The sequence below is a fragment of the Miniopterus schreibersii genome, assembly GCF_964146895.1.
Source record: "Miniopterus schreibersii genome assembly, chromosome: 19".
NCBI classification, from domain to species: Eukaryota; Metazoa; Chordata; class Mammalia; order Chiroptera; family Miniopteridae; genus Miniopterus; species Miniopterus schreibersii.
Genome location: NC_138119.1, coordinates 36,845,329 through 36,864,284, shown reverse-complemented (window position 1 = coordinate 36,864,284; position 18,956 = coordinate 36,845,329). Strand labels below are relative to the sequence as shown.

At 53.6% G+C, this 18,956-nt stretch overlaps 1 protein-coding gene across 3 annotated transcripts in view; it reads left to right on the top strand.

Moving 5' to 3' along the window:
- The first annotated feature begins 5,623 nt into the window (after positions 1-5,623).
- Positions 5,624-18,956, top strand: part of RCSD1 (RCSD domain containing 1) — a 44,468-nt gene continuing 31,135 nt past the window's right edge. For all 3 annotated transcript variants that reach the window (XM_081120471.1, XM_081120469.1, XM_081120470.1), the window contains exon 1: positions 5,624-5,707. In XM_081120471.1, coding sequence (XP_080976597.1) covers positions 5,702-5,707 — 6 coding nt within the window. In that variant the 5' untranslated portion in view covers positions 5,624-5,701. The remainder of the gene's footprint in view (positions 5,708-18,956) is intronic.

The following is an 18,956-nucleotide window of genomic DNA, read 5'->3' as shown; positions in this document are numbered from 1 at the left end:
GACATTTAGGAAAGGAGGTCAAACCCTTGACAATGCCAGGAAAACCCCATAGTGTCTATACATTAAATCGATGCATTATTTAAATCAGAGCAACTGAAATCTGGTTTCCAAGATAAAAAAAAAAACAACTTCAAGAAAGTGAAATTTATTCAGAATTGAGATATGAAAAGCACCCCCTTTTCTTTTTGGCGTGTGTAAGAAAAAATTGCAGAACCAAACCTGAACTCCGAGTATCCAAGAACTGCCGGATAACGTACAGATGAGACAAATAAGAGAGATGAGCCTGTGCTCCAAGGCGAGGCTGCAGCCAAGCAGAGATGCGGAAAAAGTGGGTGGGATTCACAGCAGGCGGCTCGGAAGTGAGGGGTGAACATGGACCGGTGTCGTGCAGAAAGCCACGTCAGCCACCTCGACCTGCCCTTGTTACAATCACATCTTTGTGACAAAGTGCGCTGCTGAGACAGTGACCTGGCAGTTATCGCACTGACTAGTCCTTAGCATGATTCTAAGCATTTCCTATGTTTTAACTCATTTAATCCTTACAACGCTACGGGGCAAATTCTTATCCCCCTCTTACAGATGGAGACACTGAGGAGCAAATTGGTCAAGTACGCTGACCAAGGTCACAGCTGGACCCAGGGAGTTGGTTTCAGCGCTGATCATTAAGCCTCTGCTATCCTCTGCCTTACTAGTCTGCGTTTTTGCTGCATTGCGGTGGACATTTGAGAACTGGATCGCAATGGGGATTACCTATGTGTTTTGGAGGGAGCCAGGGTCCATCCATTCGTCCACATATTTACTGAACTTGAACCAGGCATGGAGCATAGAACATTGACCAAGACAGAATGGAATGTGGTCTCATTAAGTTTAATGTTTTGTGGGAGGCTTAAGAAAGTAAAGGGGCAGTTATAACGTAATGTTCACAATGACAGGGACAGCACAGGCACGAGGTGCATGTGGGATGTGAGTCTCTCCCGGGTGGCCTCAGGCAGGACAACACTCCACATCCACAGAGCACGTCTTCCTGTGTGTTTCCTTGTCAGAGGGGAGAAAGATTTCCTCTCTGGACCCGTGGGCCAGAATTTCCTCACTTATCCTTCCCTAAACCAGTTTTTGGGAAGGGGAATGGTATCTCTACAATCGGCTTAGACTAGTCTGGATTTGCCTCTTTACTGAGGCTAAAGAAAACCCTGACACCAGGGTCTGGTTGTCACTCCCCATTGGGGGTGGGACCCAGGCATCGATCCCTGGGTCATTCTAATTCACAGCAGAATTGAGACATGCTCAGGTGCTCTGCGCAATACACTTTTTGGGCTGGAAAAGGTTTGAATTTTCTTGTAGCTATGCCTAATTTCACTCCTGAACCTGGGATATGCCTCAGAAGCAGAAGGATGTCTCTGGGCCATCCCCTTTGGTGTTTTCATCAACACTATTCCTTATTCTGGCGACTGACCAGTATTCTTCTTCAGGCCCTCCCCACCTCCAGCCCATCTTAGGAAACCCCTGGCTGGCCCATCTCTCAGCTGAAGACACCAGCCCCTTCCGCACGGTACCTAGCTGAGTACAGTCTCCCCTTTCTTTCTTTCTCTTTCTTTCTTTCTTTCTTTCTTTCTTTCTTTCTTTCTTTCTTTCTTTCTTTCTTTCTTCTTTCTTTTTCTTTCTTATTAAAACTCTTCTCTGAAATTATGAAAATATATTCATAATTTTCCAACCACTGAAACAACACAAAGGTATTTGTACAAAGAAAGATTTGAATAATCTTTCCTTCCTGTCTCCATTCTCCATGGTCCCAGAAGACTGGGCTCTCTCTGCCTGCTGTCTCTATTGGTCACCAGCGTCATCAGGCCCTGGTCCATCCTGTGGGTCCCTAGGGGTGGGGTGGGGGTGAGAGGAACAGGTGATAAAGGGGCTGGGTGGGGGAGGGTCAGTTTGGAATCAAAGAAATGGAGAGCTTAATTCTTACTCCAGCACCTTTTTTATTTTTTTTAAACTTTTTAGTTTGGAATAATTTTAAACTTTGAGAAAAGTTGTAAGATTTGTACGAGGAAGTCCCACGTGCCCTTCACCCAGGATTCCTTAGTTTTGCCAATTACGGCAACGATTTCTCTTTTTTCCAGGTTTATTGAGGTGTAGCTGACAAACTTGTAAGATACAATGCACACTGTGAGGGTTTGATAGATGCCTATATAATAATTCCTTTGGTATAACTTAGAGTTGAAGAACCAGCCCAGACCACGCATGGAACCCAGTCATCACGTGGCTCTGGCCGCTAACCTACAACCCTTCCCCAGCCTGTCTTAACCTTTCTGACATCGTCGCTTTTGGAGATTACAGACCAGTCACTCTGAGGAATGGCTTCCTACGTGGCTTGCTCCGTGTTTCCTCATGATCAGGTTCAGGTTGCGCACTTTTGGCCAGGATATCACAGAAGCATCTTTCACTCCCAGTTCTTTTTTTGTTTTTAATTCTCATCTGAGGATCTTTTTTTCCATTGCTTTTTTCAGAGAGAGTGGAAGGGGGGAGAGAGAGAGAGAAAGAGAGAGAGAGGGAAACATCCACGTGAGAGAGGCACACCGAGTGGTTGCGTCTTGCATGCGCCCGGACCGAACCGCATGGTGGGGAGCCTGCAACCGAGGTACATGCCCTTGGCTGGAATCGAACCCTGGACCCTTCAGTCGTGGGGTGATTCTCTAACCACTGAGCAACCGGCTAGGGTTCACTCCCTTTTCTTACACACACACAAAACAACCCTCAGCCTGGGTGCTCCCTTTCCGTGTCTTCAACTCAGGCCTCAACGACCGTCACTTTTGGCAGAAGGCCTTGTTTTGTTTTGTTTCTGCCGCATTCCCAGGGTTTAGGACTGCAATACTACATATATTTTAAAGTTAGTATCTGAAGTCATGAAAGAGTATTTGTTCTTAATTTTAATAATGGACAGTCAGCACAGTGTGAACACTTACTAAGGGCTGATTGGGGCTCTTGGCAATTCTGCTCAAAAACTAATCAAGTTACTGCCTAACTGATGGGGGGGGGTGCCTTTTCTCCCATTGGAGACCATCTGTGGAAAGCCTCTGCCTTTGACTTAAAAGCACGAATCCTACCAATTTGCTTCATTCGTTTATTCATTCATTCACGCACTCATCCATTCACCAAACATTTGTTGAAGGCTCCCGTGTGTCTGGGGCTGTCTGGGGCACATGGTCTCTCCTGCTCGGGAGGTATTCCCTTCCTGGCGCTCTGCACTGGTCTCCATTTGCTGCTTGGCTGGTTCTGACTACCAGGGTGTGTGAAGGGGGTAGTGAAGGAAATGGGTCCTGGTGAGCCAACCAGCCCCCCCAAGGAGGAGGGGAATCACTCCCTAGAGGCACTTTCCCTTCCACTGGGGTTGTCAGCTCCCCCTGCCCACAGAGCTGGGAGGCACAATCCCAGGTGACCCAGCAAAAATGGGGTGTTTATCAGCTGTGTTATCTCCATTCTGGCTTTTGGGATCTCGTGGAGGGGACAAAAGGGGAGCATGGCTCCCACACCTACTCGTGGCTGCTGAAACAGCTGTGAGCCCCAGCCCTCTCTCCCCATTTCCTCTTCTTCCTCCCAAGAAGGCATCTGCCCAGGGCCCAAACAGCTCCAGAGCAGACAGGAGCATGGCAGAGACCGAGCTCGCTGGCACTGTGGGTCGTGGGTTCTCGCTGGCCACAGGCGGGCCCGAGCAGGGAGTGGAGCGCAGCTGCAGTCACCTTGGGTGACAGTGATGTTATCTGGGCCTAACGGTTTCCCCTGGGTAGGCACTTCCGCCCTCCTGTTGATGAAGCCAGAAGCCTGTGCAGGGGCAGCCCCGACCTGAGCACAGGGGCAGAGAGGGAAGGGCCCCAGGAGTCCCGGCTGGGCGACGGGTGAGAGGCCAGTCCTACGCCTCTATGAAGAAGAGAGGAAACGCGATCACAAGCACCAGCGCACACTGCAGGGCCCAGGAACATTCCCTTCCTGCTGCCAACTCTGCCCTGTTGTCCTCACTCCCAGAGCCGTGGGGCTGGAATGAGAGGGGACTCGCCATTAGTTCCTGGGGGTGAGGGCCCCAGAATGCCCGGCTCTAAATGAAAGAAATACTGGGCCGCTCTTCATTTGAGCTTGTGCATGGGGCTAAACATAAAAAGTGATTTTTTTCCAGGGTGCCTACTAAACTGTACAGGTGAGGAAAATGGAGATCAGAGAGGTTAAGCGACTTGTCTAAGGAAACATAGCTAAAAGTAACAGAGCTAGAATTCAACTCTCAATCTGTTTCTGAAACCCAGGGTCTTGCCCCATGTTCAGCTGAGTCCAGCGAACTTGGGAAGCACTTTGGCATTAGTGCTGCCAGTGTTTTAGAAATTCAGGTCTTGGAAGGCTGTGTGACAGGAGGGAGGCCATGTGTCTGAGACTGGTACTCAGAGCAGCAGTCAGTGCCTGAACGTTGGCATGAGGAGAAAGTCCAGCAGTTCTCGGCAGCGGGACCAACCCTCTGGGATGGATCTCCCTTTTGGGGGGGGGGGGCAGGACTTAGGGATGGGGGAGGTCACCAAGTTACGCGGGACCACACGGAGACTTCCCTGCCAGCCACCCGCTTCCACACAGGTCTCAGAGGCAGTTCCCAGCTCCTCTCTGCCTGAGGGCAGGTGGACGGTCTAGGAACTGGTAGCAGAGGAAGAAGCTGTTCCAGATTCCAGGCCTGGAGTCCCTCCCTCGCCTGCAGTCTTGCTCCCCAGCCTCTTGGCTACCCTTTCCCCTGTGTAACAGGACCAGAGAAGAGGCCCTTTAGCCAGCAGCTTGTGGGAGCTGAAATGCCCTCAAAATCGACTGCATCAGTCAAGATTTACTGCTGTAGGGAGCTTGGAGAGCTTCGCTTAGATACCTTGTTTTTCTCCTGCTCCTCCTGCTCCTCCGAACATGCAGATGAGGGGTGGACGGGCTGATGGTGAAAACGTGAGACTGGGAGGGGAAGAGGTAAAGAGATGACAGGGGAAAGGGTCCCATCCGGTCCGCACAGTGCGGCCGGCTCCGTGTGCACTGCTGTCCTCTGGGCTGGGGGTTACCACGGGCATCAACCAGGAAGGGTCCTGCTCCCCAGCCAGGACCAGCAGAAAGCCAGGTATGACATGAATGCAATGAAAGGGGGGGAGAGAGAGCTGGGAAGGAAGCAGTAAGGATGCCATAAAAGAGGGGAGGTCAGAGGAATGAAAGAACCCTAACTTTCAGGGCAAGGAAAAGGAAGAACGCACATTAAAAGAGGGAGAGGTTGAGAAGGGCTGACCCTGCGCAAAGACCAGGGTCCTGGACACGCTTCTCCAGAAAGAGGCGCCAGGCGGCTGTCCCACCCCATGTTTGGTCACATTAATGGAGCGAAGTGGCTCCCTTCCTGGAGTCCTGCCCTGGGAGGGGACAGTATCTGTTTAGATTTGTGTCTAAATTTAAACCCTGAAGGCTGGCCTCCCTCCCTCCCTCCCTCTCCCCCTCCCTCCCCCCTCCTCCTCCGCGTGCTCCTCCTCCCCCTTCCCCCCCCCCTCCTGTCCTTACCCGGAGGCGGGGAGGCGGGGAGGCCGGGCTGTCCCACAGCAACCAGCCGGCAGCCCACTTGCCCTGCGCTGCAGCGGCTCCGACCAGGCGGGGCCGGAGCAAGGACGACGGGACTGTGAGCCCCAGTGGAGGAGCGGAGTGGCACCTGGAGGACATGGAGGTAACGTCTGGCTGGCGAGGTGGGCGAGGGCGGGGGGGCAGCTGCTGCTCTGAGCAGGGTACATAGGGTGGCCCCGCTGCTGCCCGGGAGAAGGGAGATGCCCACCAGCCTGCCAACCCAGAGAGTGCCCTGGTCCCACTTGGGGGGCCCCTGGGGCAGGCGGGGCTGTGGGAGGACCATAAAGGGACAGGGGGCCGTCTAGGGTCCAGGTACTTTGGAGGGGAACTTACGTGCTCAGAGCAAAACTTCATAAACTGGCATCTGCAAGCCCAGACCTCCAAAAAGCAGAAGCCCCTGAATCTGGAGCCGGTATCGAAAGAGAAACAGGGTTGGCAGCAAGGCACTCCTTTGCCACCGCGGCTTCCCTCCCATGGAAGGTTGGCCCCTTGGACAGTCAGGTGGTCCTCCTGCTTCTCCAATCCCACTGTCTCACATCTTGCAGAACTTTTTGCAAAGCTCCTCTCAGGGGGAAATAGCACTGCTGCTGATAAAACTTGAGACTCTCCTGCGTGGCTCTGGGTGTGTGGGGTGTGCTGGCCATATCTGTGGGGTGCACTGGGTGAGGCCTGCCCCTTCTCCTCCTGGGATTTCCCCGGTACTGTGCCAACCTCAGGGGGTCTGGGAACCACCCTGCAGCGTAGGAGTAGCTGGGTGTATTCCCCCCACCTCCCTTCTCCAGGTCTTGAGGTTTCCATAGATTTTTCCCTTGAGGCCGAGACCTGACATTTAGCCCTAAGTTCATCTTAGCAGGACCTGGGGCTTTTGAAAAGAAGAAGAGACGTTTCAAATGTTAGATAGCATCTAAGGTGACCCCACCCTCTGCGGAAGGGGAACGGCTCCTCCCGAGGCTGTGGTCATCACCAGCGGGTTCAGACAGCCTGCTGCCTCTTCCCCACTCCAGGCTCTACCCTGGAGTCCTGCTCGGCTCTGCATAGTTAGCCCCACGCACGGCCTGAGGCTCTGTGGATTCTTTGCAGGGGCCACAGGTCTGTCCTGGACAGGCACCTTGCATTTTGCTTTCAGGGAGGCTTTATAAAGTATGGGGGACCATGGAATCCACCGGAGTCTGAGATGAACCCTCTATAGACACTTTGGTAAATTAGGGAAACTGAGGCAGATTAGGGCTGGGGGTGGGGGTAATAAATAGCAAAACTCAGCAGGTGGAGTTCACAAGTCTACTCAAAGGCCTACAGCAGGAGCGCCAGCTTCCCTCTGGCTGCCTCCAGCTTCGGGGCAGGAGATGGAGATGGCCCGGGATGCCCGGCCTGTGGGACTGAGTGAGGCTCCTCCAGAAGCGGGTTCCCACCGCTGGGAGAGCGCGGGCGCCTCAGGCCGGGGCTGCAGGTTCAGTTGTTGCAGCGCCTGCCTGCCTCTTGCAGAAATGGATTGGGGGTGAGAGCCAAGCAAGTCTGAGGCTTCACAGCAGGCTGCTGCTTGAGGGCAGAAAGCTGCTTTGAACCCTGTCCTAGGAAGACAAAGGGACTCCTTGCATTGGGCAACTACTTCTCCCTCGATTGAGGAAGGAAGCGTGCGTGGCACAAACCCGGAGCTGCTTCCTGTGTGGGAGGCCATGGGAAGCGACGGCAGGGGGTGCGCGGCCGCCCGAGGGTCGGGCGCCCTGAGCCTGCCACGGGCACAGATTTGCGGGTTGGCAGGGGCTGCTCTAGAAGGGAAAATGCCTGACTGTGGAACCGCCGCAGGTAGCACCGCTAAAGGAAGTGAGGAGGAAACCAAGAGGCCCGGGAAGTGACGATTCTCAGCCAGGAAGTAAACTGTTCATGGTGGGATCTGGGAATTCCTGAACAATCTCAGAGTGCACCCCTCTTTTGAGCAGTGAGACCCCCTTTGGAGACATGAAGAGACCACGGTATTTGGGGGGAAACTGAGTCATATTATTTCCCAGTATTAGGAACCCAAACCAGACCAACAGGCTTCCTCTGCGTTCCTTCTCGGGCACCCACATACCCACTGGAAGACTTTGGAACAGTTTTTCTTATTTTAAGTCACTGTGACCATTATCAACAATAGTAATCATTACTTCAGGCCCCATGAAGCCCTTGGGGATAAAGAAGATAAAGATGCTGTTTAAAAGCTCACAGTCCCATATGGGAAATGAGACTTCCTAATATGTCCTGTCACGTATATAACTTTCAAACGTGTAAGTGCCGAATGAATGACTGGTGCAGATCCAAGTTCTCGGGATCTCGGCACCTTGAGAAAGAAGCCTTGAGTGAGAGCTGGGTGAGGAGAAGGCACGGCAGGGGGGCAGGGGCAACACACCGCTGCTTATCTCTGTGGGCTGGAGAGGAAGGTGGGAAACAGTGAGGGAGAGAAATGAAAGTGCCGAGATAAAAACCGCAGGGCCTCTGAGTATAGTGGATGCTGGCCAGGCGGTGAGTGGGGCTGGACTCCACGCCACTTGGAGGAAAGGGTTACTGTTCCTTCATGCAAAGTCTCCTTGCCTAACTGTACCCCAAAGGGGTGCCTTTTTCTGATTCAGACAGAGGCCAGCTGTAGCCCTCAAAGGCCACACAATGGATGACCCTGGACTCAGCTTGTGGACAGTGGGAAATGCTGAAAGGTGTTGAATAAGATGGGACCACGTTGTGGCCAGAATGATGTGGCATGAACACCAGTTCATAGAGTGGGCAGGGGAGCCAGGCTAAGGAGCTCCTTTGAGAGTCCAGGCATGTTCTGACTTCAGGAGAGAGTGAGAAGGGAAAAGATGGAAAGGGAAAGCCCAGGTGTTGTAGGAGAGATGAGAAATGACCTGTGGGTTGAGCTCCCCAGGGAGTTCTCCAGGATGCCAAGGAGAAGGGCAGTGCAGCTTTTACAGCTCTAGAAGCCTCTTGTGGGCAGGGACTATCTCATTGGTCTTTAGACCTCCAGAGATCAGCACAGTACTTAGACTATAACCATGTAATTTCACAAGACAAGTTTGCTTGACAAATGGATTAACAAACAGGGAACCCCTTCTGGCCATCTGTCTGCAGCTTGAATGTCCCCACCTGGCGAAGCCTTCCCAGACGTCTTCTGACTCCATAACCCCCTTGGAGCATTTTGTTCAAACTGAGTTAGAGTACCGGCAGCATTGCCTGCCTGTTGGCCTCTCCCTGGAAGGTTCCTTGAGGACAGGAGCCTTAACTCATATACCTATGGCCTGATGGGTACTCAATAATTGCTTGTTGAGTGAGTAAATAAATGACTGAAGGTGGGAGAAAGAAGAGAGAACATATATCAGTATATATGATATATAATGTGTTCACTTTTACTTCATTAAATATTTTCTACCCCAATCTCACCAACAGCCTTTGCTGTTTTGGGGACCCACCCTCTCGCTGAGCCCTGTGTTCGCTGCTGGCTGTAGCTCACTGATCATCACTAGGGATTGCATGGCCTCTGGGAGCTGGAGTCTAGGGGCTTGGCCTAATACCCTCACATTCCTGTCTGGCTCCCAGGCACTATGTGGGACCCTCAAAGTAACACTGGTTTCCACTTACTAGACACCTCCCATTGGCTGGGCACAGTGACCGGGAATTTGGGGTAGTTAGACGGAAGGGCCCGGCCCTATCATAGAGGTCTGAGCGTGGATTTCTGGAGGGAGGTCAGGTTTCAGAGCCTGATCTGAGGCGTGGCCCTCACAGCAAGGCAGCCAGAGCCTGGCCAGTGAGGTCGGTTCCGTGGGAAATCTGAACACTGGCGCTCCACAGCCCCGTAATCTTATCAGGGCCACAAGAGAAAGCATTTTGATTCCCGAGAAATCTGAAGGCAGCTCCGCCTTCCTCCAGTAGAAGTTTTAGGTTTGCAGAGCCAGCTTGACCAACTCACCAGCATGTAAACAGCTCAGGGCTCTGGGTGGGACAAAGCCACATGGTCAGGGAGAACACCAAGACCCCAGAGAGACGCGGAGGCTGCCTGGGGGTTTGAGCAGCAGGGGCCATTGGAAAGCTGGCTGTGTGTCTCTCACCTGCACAGTGGTTCAGCTCTGAGAAGTAAGACTTTCAGTGTCATCACAAAAGCAATGTTCACCTCCTTTTGGGCATCAGGGTGTTATGTAGATATTTCTCTCTCTCTCAGAAAAATGATACAGTGCTGTCACTGAGTACAGAAACTTAGTCTCTCCAGGGCCTTCCCAAGCCAGGCCAGGGAGGATACCGCACTCGTCCCCGGTCTTTTGGGCAATGAGCGCCCCATCTTTTCCTCTCTGGGCTTCCTGAATATCTATCTCCAGGAATTGTGAGGAATGACTGCTGAGCCTGTGAAGCTCACCTGTAAAGTTTCACGTGGATGGCCCAAATCCTGTTCTGATGGCAGGGGCTCCCCAGGAGAGGTGAGGTGGACAAGCAGGCCCCTCTGCTATGGGAGACCCTCCCAAAGCCATCAGAGCCCATCCTGATGGGCAGCCTGGGGCCCCCAGGCTGGAATCCCTGGGAAGTTCCAGAGACTGGTGCTGGGCATTCTCTCCAGCCAAGGAGCTAAGGGTCAGCATCATCAGACGCCCCCAGCCCCTGGTTTCGAACCTGCTCCACCAGGTCGTGGCCATCCTCCTGGACCAACCCTCCCTGTAACAACCACACTTTCCCAGGCCGGGTCTTCCACCGTGAATCAGCAATACTTCACAGTATGCCCCACGCCAGCATTTAGGTCCCACAGACGTGCCCTGAGGGCCGATTGCCTGCCAGGCACTGGGGACAAAGATGAATGTGTCACTTGTGGGTCCCGGAAGAACCTAGGTTTAGCAGGCAAGGGCAGAACGGAACCGGGATTGCACTCACCTGGACAGGGAGGCCTCGTACCCAGCCAGGGTTCAGGGAGGGCTTCCTGTTAGAGATCGTTTCTAAGTTGAGTCTTAAGGGATGAGCAGGAGTTGAGCAAGTGCAGAAATTCGGGAAAGCGTTCCAGCCCGAAAGAATGACAAGAGCAGAGCCACTGGTGCCAGAAACAACATGGCATATGTGGGGACCTGCGTGCAGTTCATTCCCTGGGGATAAAGCAAGATGAAGGTATTTAAAGTGGGGGGCCCGGGCCCGGGTACAGAGAGATGGACATTACAGCCCCTGCCGTAAAAGGAGCTCTCTTCTATTTGGGGAAATAGGATAGACACACGCATGGCATGACATAAAAACACACAAAAGAGTGTTTTAATAAGCATTCAGGCCTGTGGGAGTTCAAAGTCAGCTTCTCTGATGGGAGCTAGAGAAAGCGGGCTTCCTCTGCTGGGGATCCCCCACGCTGTGGCTATTCCTGGCCTCCTGGCAGCCCTGGGGGTGTCCCACTAGACCTCAGCCTGATTTCAGCCCCCCGATGACGCACTCTGCCCCCAACCCCGGCTGCTGAGGGGATGCATTGGAAACAGGCCCCAGGCTGCAAGGGAATGCCTGTGGTCAAGCTCACTGAAAGCCGCCCCCAGGACCCTCTTACCTGCTCCCCTGGGGAGCAGCTCCTGGGAATAAACCCTCACGGAGAAATCGCCTCTCCCCCTGGCGCCTGGACCTCAGCCTCACTCCTTCGTGGGCGCAGCTCCTGCTCTCGAGATCCAGTCAGTGGGGGTGGAGAGGGGCCGAAACCGAAAGAGCGCTTACGGAAGGACAGGTTGGCTGCATCAGGCAGGAATGATCCGTCTAATTGCTCAGGTGAGGGCAGGTGGCTGCAATAGGTCAGCTAGTGTGTCGCTGTGAAATGCAGTTCCACAGTCTTTGTGGCTGAAACAGCAAAGGGTTATTTCTACTCCAGAGTTATTTCTACACGTCCATCAAGTGTTGGCAGGGGGGTCTGCTCTGCGTCACTGTGGCCTTCCCTCTGGGACCCAGGGGACAGAGCAGCTGCCATATGCATCACTGTGGTTCATCATGGCAGAGGGAAGGAACATTCTGGAAGACTTGCCCGGCCATGGCTCAGCCTGGGAGGGTCAGAACCAGCCACATGCTCCGCTCAATCACAGGGATGAGTACAGGACATCGGTCCTGCCAGGTGCCCATGATGACAGCTAGACATGCTTCGCGAGCAGTTGGTGTCCTGGAGTCTTAGGCCGCCGCAGAGCAGCGGGCCTGGGAGCTGGGGCTGCAGCTCAGACCGTGTCTTCCAGGCCGGCGGTGTGAGGGCCGAGGGAGAAAGCGCGTGTCTGCTCGCTCGGGCTCACTCACGGGACGCTTGGCCATTCCTGCGCTTGGAGGTGTTCAAAAGCTGTTGCAGTGTTTTCAGTGACTTCCGTTGCTCTTCGTGCTTTGGGCCTGATTAGCACAGGCAGGTAGGTTTGAGGGGACGTCACAGGGTGCAGACATGCCCCATTCTATAGGAGAGGTAACAGCAAAACGTAAACATAAGCCATTAGGGGCAGCTGCTTAAAATGTTTCTCATACATCTTGGCCCCAGAACAGCCGCTTGGATGGATCTAGCCATCGTGAGGGATCGTTTAGAGCCACCCTTTTTGACTCGGGAACATTCCCATAGTGAACAGGGCATCTGTACCTTTTTCTATATGGAGTTACCCAACTCTCAGAGTGGCCTTTTCCCCCATAAGCCTTGCACGTGAGCCCTGCCCTTTGTGCCTAAGGAAGGGGCTGGTAAAAGTGGGCCTTGGAGCATGGGAATGAGGTGGTGGGGTTTGAGAAACATGGTAGTAACAGGCTACCCAGCCCCCTGCGTTTTGTCTGATTATTGCCTTTTGGAAAGGCCCAGGAGGATGGTATTCAGAGAGATAAAGCCTGAGACCTGGGTTCCAGGTCCAGCATCAGTCACTAGTCTTGGGGTCCTGGTTGGTCCCTCCATCTGTCAGACTGGTGCCTGCTTTACCTACCTTATAAGGCTATTCTGCATGATACATGAGATAATTTATGAAAGTACCTTGGGAAGTTAAAATAGGCCATAAAATCATGGTGGTGTGGTTATTAATATTAATTAAGTGGATATAGCGAAAAATTGTAACAACCTGAGGGTGTTTTGTGTAAGAAAGTTTCAGTGTTCTCTTTGCCTCATGGAAGGTGGCAGAGGACATGCAACAAAGGTTACATTGAATATGAGCAAAGCTAAGGCTTCCGCCTGGCCAGTGTGGCTCAGTGGTTGAGCTTCAATCCATAAGGTTCGATTCCCGGTCAAGGCACATGCCCGGGTTTCATGCAGGAAGCAGACGATCAATGACTCACTCATTGATGTTTCTATCTCTCTCTCCCTCATCCTTCCTCTCTCTGAAATAAAGAAAAAAATTTTTTTTCAATTATTTAAAAAACTAAGTCTTCTATTATGGACCAAAGAGGATATATAACAGAGGCTCTGATAAGAAAAATACTTCACAATTCTACCACACCTTGTTTTCAACACACTTTCCCTTATTTCTTAAGCTAAGCAGCAAGCTCTGAAAAACCCGTCTTTGGCCCCCTACCCTGCAATGAGCAGAGTTTGTGTTCAACACACACTTTTGAACAAAGTTTCCCTATTGCTCCCTGGAGAAGCAGCAGAACGTAGGAGTTAAGAGCACAGACTGGGGAGCCAGACAGCTGAGCTTGCGTCCTGACTGCCCATTACTAGCCTGTGACCTCTCTGGGCCTTGGTTTTCCCGTCTGTAAAATGGAAATAGTAACAGTACCTACATGATTGGGTTGTTTTGAGCATTAAATGAGTTCATAGTTGTGTAAAGTGCGTAGAACAATGTCTGGCACCTAATCGGTGTGATAGGATTTGCTGGGTAAGTAGTTCTTATAGTCATTTAGAGGAGAGCCCCTCCCTTGCTTTGGGTGCAACTTTGACTTGGACCCAAGGTGGACAAGGAGACATCTGAGGTTCTCGTCAGGGCTGGGAGTGTGGGGAGAGGGGTGGTTGGTGCACCTGGCATGCAGACCTCTGCTGGGAAAGCTCTGGTCTTCTCCAGGAGGCTGGTCTTTGGGAGCAATGCTGGCACAGGACCCACCCAAGTCCAGACTAGAACCTGGAAGACAGGGGAGCCTTGGGCATGGAACAGCTAATCCGAGCTGTAGGCTCCCAGGCAGCCAAGGCCTGGCTCAATCAATGCGTTTTTCAAAGAAAGGGGGGGAGGAGAGGAACCCCCCCGGTATGGTGTGTGGCTTCTCCCTGGTGGAGCCGGGACAAGAGTAGGTGGGACGTGGCAAGGACAGCAGTCTGACTCCCCTGACCCTGACGAAGTGCTTCCCTTCCTCTTCCTCTCTCAGAACCTGGATTACCTCTTCCCTGACCTGTGCTGGCCCTACACCTGCAGGCAAGGCCCTAACAGGTGGGATTCTGAGACAGCTGTGGGATTAGGAGGGTGAGACACTAACATGCAAACCAGACCCCTTCTCAGCTGACGTCCATCTGAACTTTTGGCTAGGCTTACAAATCCAGTGCTGTCACAGGCCAACAGGGTGTTCCGGTTTCTCAGCCATGTTACTTGCATTACAAACGATTTTTTGGAAAGATGAACTCAGCAGGTTGAGCCACCTTGCCCACAGGGTAGCTCTGTGCACTTAGGATCTCAGGTGTTTCCAGAGGGCAGTCTGCAAGGGTAGGCCACAGGACTGTGTCATTGGCTTTCGCTTGCTAAACATTTTTGTTAATGACTTGGTTGAAAAATAGAAAGACTCCAGATGACCCACAGCTGGGATAGTTAATATGCTACATGACATATTCAAGTTCAAATGATTTACATAGGAAGGGATGCTGGGCCAAGACCAACATAATGAAATTAAACAGGGACGAATGTAGAGTCTGCCGCTTAACTTTAGGAAAATGTGAGCCAGTGTAGGGCAGACCTGGCTTGAAAATACACATCCACGTGTCCAGTCATTCCACAAATATTTACTGGGCCTGCAGGATGGATTCTTGGAGAATGTCGGATCTAGAGATGCTATCTCCATAAGCTGAGGGCTTAGTGGTGGTGATGGAAGTGACCTGATGTCTCCATATAAATGCAGGGCGCAGGGCATTCCGAATGGTACGCACGCGGCCATTGAGAGGCTGATGGGCCAATGAGAGGCGTCCTCGAGATCGGAAAGACAACGAAGCTGTGTAGTCACTGAGGGAGGGGTCCTCAGGATTTGGTGTTTGGCTGGGGGCTGCCGTGCGGGCGGGGTCAGACAAGAGAAGATGAGAGTGACTGCATTTTCAGGCGGGAGCGGAAAGAAGCATTTTGCTGGTTTGGGACCGGGAGGGGCTGAGTGTTGGTTGAAGCATTGGCAGGACATTCAGAATTGGGAATTCAGAATTGGAGACTGGAGGGCGTTGGGCTGAGAAGTGGTGTCCCAGGCGGGGGCAGTGAGAGGCAACTGGAAAGAGAGGAGTAGGCCGAGGCCAAGGCTGTGGACGTCCCTACGTCTGAGGAGCACCAGGACAGCTAAGGATGGGGAAGGAGTGCTTCAGTTTATGCAAAGGGTTGGGCGTTTGGCTGACCATAAACTTCACATAAACTAACACTTCTCTTAAAAAAAAAAAAAAAAAGCTCAGGCTTTATCTCTATATCCCTCAGATGTAGGACTTGGAATTTTTTCTCCTGCCCATGAGCCCTCCCCGGACCCTCCCTGTGTGGGCTCCCATGCTCCTGTACCCTAACTCGCTCTCGAGCTCCCAGAACAGAGGCCTTCAGGGAATGGCCCTGACCTCTGGGCTGTGACCCGGAGGCTGGGACTGCAGCCCAGGGAGACAGAATGGAGGGAGAGGGGTCAGAATTATGTATCCATAGGCAAAGTCCTTTTGAGCACTTTTCGTAGCAACCAGGCTACAGGTCCCCCGTCAGATCATGTATAGACCCACAGCCACCCCCGTCAGGAATGGTCTGAAACGATAAAACCCAACCAACAAAAAATCCCTTCAGAAAACCCCAGGACTTCCAGTTCTGGGTACTCTCTATATTTTAAAAATATTAATTTATGATTCAGCTAACAGTAAACATTCTGAGGCAAAACTGTAACAATGTATCATCCGAACACAACAACTATTTTCTTTCTTGCTCACTTCTGATCCTCAGTTTCGTCATCCCTTTTATCGTTAAAAAACTGGGAGAAAAAACAATTCCGCTCCATGTAACTACTTCCAGTTCTGTGTGTCCTTGTTATCTGTAGCCACACAGACAGTCCTGACGAAGCTGCGGCGTAGCCCACGTGCAGCTGGGCACACAGCCCTGCCCGCGCGGGCCCTCGGGCCGGCTGCTGCCGCAGGACATCCCGCCGCACAAACCCACCCAAGAGGGACGCAACCGGCCTTCCATTTCGGGGAGCGGCCTTTGTTTCCACTTTCTCCGTGTTATAAATAACATGGCTATAAACAGTCCATGGGTTTTTCCTTCTTCTCTTGAATTACTGCTTGGGAAGCAATTCCCAGGAGTGGAACCATTAGGTTGCGGGATCTGGATGCTTTTATGGTTCTCAGTGAAGGCTCCCAAACTGGCCCGGACTTCCTGCCTTCCTCCCGCACAGCCTCGCTCTACCTGGTGCGCACAAGCTGCAGACATGCCCAGAAGGGAACGTGAGGGGACGGCGACCGTGGGGCCTGGTTCAGCACAGAGTCCGATCCTCCCAGAGCCCTGCTGTGGGTCCCCCTCCACCAGCACGGAGGGGAAGGAGGGCAGGAAAGGGGTGTGGACGCCCTGGGAAATGAAGCAATCATGTGGCACTTCCTGCAGGAGCAGTTGCGGATAGGGGGAAATGACATGCCAGCAGAGAGGGCAGGGCAGAGTGAGCCCGGGAACACCAGGAGCCCCCACCAGCCACGGATGGAGGCAGAACCCCTGAGTGTTTGCCCTGGCCTCCAGGGAGCCATGGGCTGGCGCCTGGGAAACCTTCTCAGCCATGAGCAAGAGTGGTCTGGGCTGGGAAGGAGAATCGGTCACTCACCCACCTGCTTGCCAAGTACATATTCGATGAGCGCCCTCTGTGCCCGGTTTGGTGCTAGGAATTCTGGACACGAAAGGGAATAAAACTTGGACCCTGCCCTCAGGGAGCTTGCAGTCCAGTAAGGAGTCGGAAGGATAGCAGGTGATGACCACAGCTTGAGCCAGTGTTCCAACTCACCTGTGCCCAGGACCCGGCTCAGGGCGTGGCCTGGGGAGGAAAGGCTTCCCAAGGGAGGTGGTGCCTGAGCTCAGTCCGGAAGACTGAGGAAGACAAGAGAGTTGGGGCGCAGGAGAGAGGAGAGGTGCGAAGTAGGACTGGAGTTAGCTGGCAGACCACAAGAGCCTCGTTGGGACTTGATCTCCAAGGCACCAGGATTTCCACGCACCCAGAGCACCCAGAGCGCTGAGGGGCTGTCTCACTGTGAGGGAGAGCCCAAAGGGCTGGCCTTGAAGCTGCCTCCCCGCAGGCACGCCCCAGCCTCAACTGGAGGTGCGTTTGGCGTGCTGGTGAGATGACAGGGAAGTTAAAGCTCTTGAAAGCCACCTCTTTGTGCTCTCATTTTGTTCTCAGAGCAGTGGGGTGGGAGGTGGGGGGCAGGGAGTCATGCAGTCAGATTTCCATTTTACAACATTTGCCGAGGCTGTGGTTCAGTGAATGGGTTGGAGAGACGTGTCATGGAGATGTTAGGGGATGTTCGGTCGTCTGGACTAAAGACCAGGCAAGCTGGGCTGCAGGAGGGTCTGTGAGGGCAGAGCCAAGGAGAGGTGTTTGAGAGGGGCCCTTCTTCCGACGGCTGAGAACTTCCACCAGAGGCCCAGCTGAGGACAAAGGAAAGGGCAGGGTGGGTCCAAGGGGCCTGTGCTCAGGAGGATGCCCAGGTGTAGCCGTAGCCTCTGGGACTGGGTTTCTCACGTCCATAAGGAAAAGTAGCTCACCTGCACCCCTGGGTACCTGTGCAGGTGCATCGCGGGTATGTATGTGTTGGAGAAAACCAAGAGAGTGTTCCCGTCTAGCCAGAAGCCAGGCACAGGGTGCAGGAGTTCAGGGCTCTGGACCAAATGGCATCACCGAGTTGCTGCGGGACCTTGACTCAACGGCACAGGATTTGGGGCCCCACCAGGATGGTAATTCCATCTGTGCCTGGCTCACTGGGAGGATTAACTGAGATAACGGTCATAGTCAAGGGCTTGGAAAAGGAAGAAAGGACTCCACAGATGCAAGGCGTTGTCACCTCTGTGTTTTGAAAAACACAGGGAGGTATCTGGAAATGACCTGGTCCCTCAAAGAGGAGCAGGCGCCCTGGGCCCGGGTGTGTGGAGGGCTGGAGAGCTGCGGGCGTGTCCCCCACGGGGCCTCTGCTTCCTCCTCTCGGTGTGGCCTCCCTTTGAAGCTCCGAGCAGCTGCTCCTAGGCCAGGCCAGGTTGGGCCCGGCCCAGGCTGCTCTGCTCAGAGGCAGAGGCCGTGTTTGAAGCCACAGAGAGGAAACGGAGGTGGGAGGGAAGGACTTCCTGACTCTCTAGTGTTTGGGTCTGGCCTGATCCCCAGGGGCCCACCCAGAGGCCCAGGGCGTGAGGAGAGACCTGCTGTCCACACCAGGGGACCGTTGCCCTGCCCCTGCAGCCTGGAGCCTGACTGTTCAGCCACAGTCAAGGGCAAAATTCAGGAGCTATCAGGACTCCCCGTCTGTCCAGTAAAGTGTTTTGAGTTTCAGAAATGAAAGCGCCCATTAAGAACGGAGCAGGGAGGGAGAGGCCAGCATGCCCGGCCTGCAGGTGGCTCTGCTTGTGCCCTTGGGCAGTGCTACCAGAGGAGGATGTGCCTCGAGCACGAGCACACGGTGTGATGGGGTGAGGGGACGGACGGCCCAGGGGCGGCACGCCTGAATCCGTGCTCCAGGGGCCCTTACAGAGCTCCTCAGCCTGGTGCGAATCCCCACAATCGCATTCCCGCTGCGTCCAGAGGCCAGAAGCCCAAGACTCGGGGCCGGTGGGGTTGGCTTCTCCTCTTGGCTTTAAGACGGGTGTCTCCACAGGGCCTTCCCTCTAAAATTATCTGCGGCCTAATCTCCTCTTCATTGGATCAGGACTCCCCAGGACCTCATTTTAACTTAATTACTTCTTTAAAGACCTTATCTCCAAATACAGTCTCATTCAGAGGTCCTGGGGGTCAGGGCATCAACACTGGGGACACAGTTTAGTATATAACAAACCCCCCAGATCCGGAGCCTCACTTCCAGCTGTGGGTGAGAACAGAAAGGGCCCACCTTTCACTCCGGGCCCCGCTACTCCTGTCTGCCTGTCCCCGGCCGTGTCCTGGGGGAGCACTTGGGCAGCAGGGTGCATGCCTCCCGCCCGGCTCTCCCCTGCCCCCACGCTCCCCACCCCCAGCGCAGCTCCCACCCCGCCTGCTGGGCAGAGGAGCGCGTCCTGCCC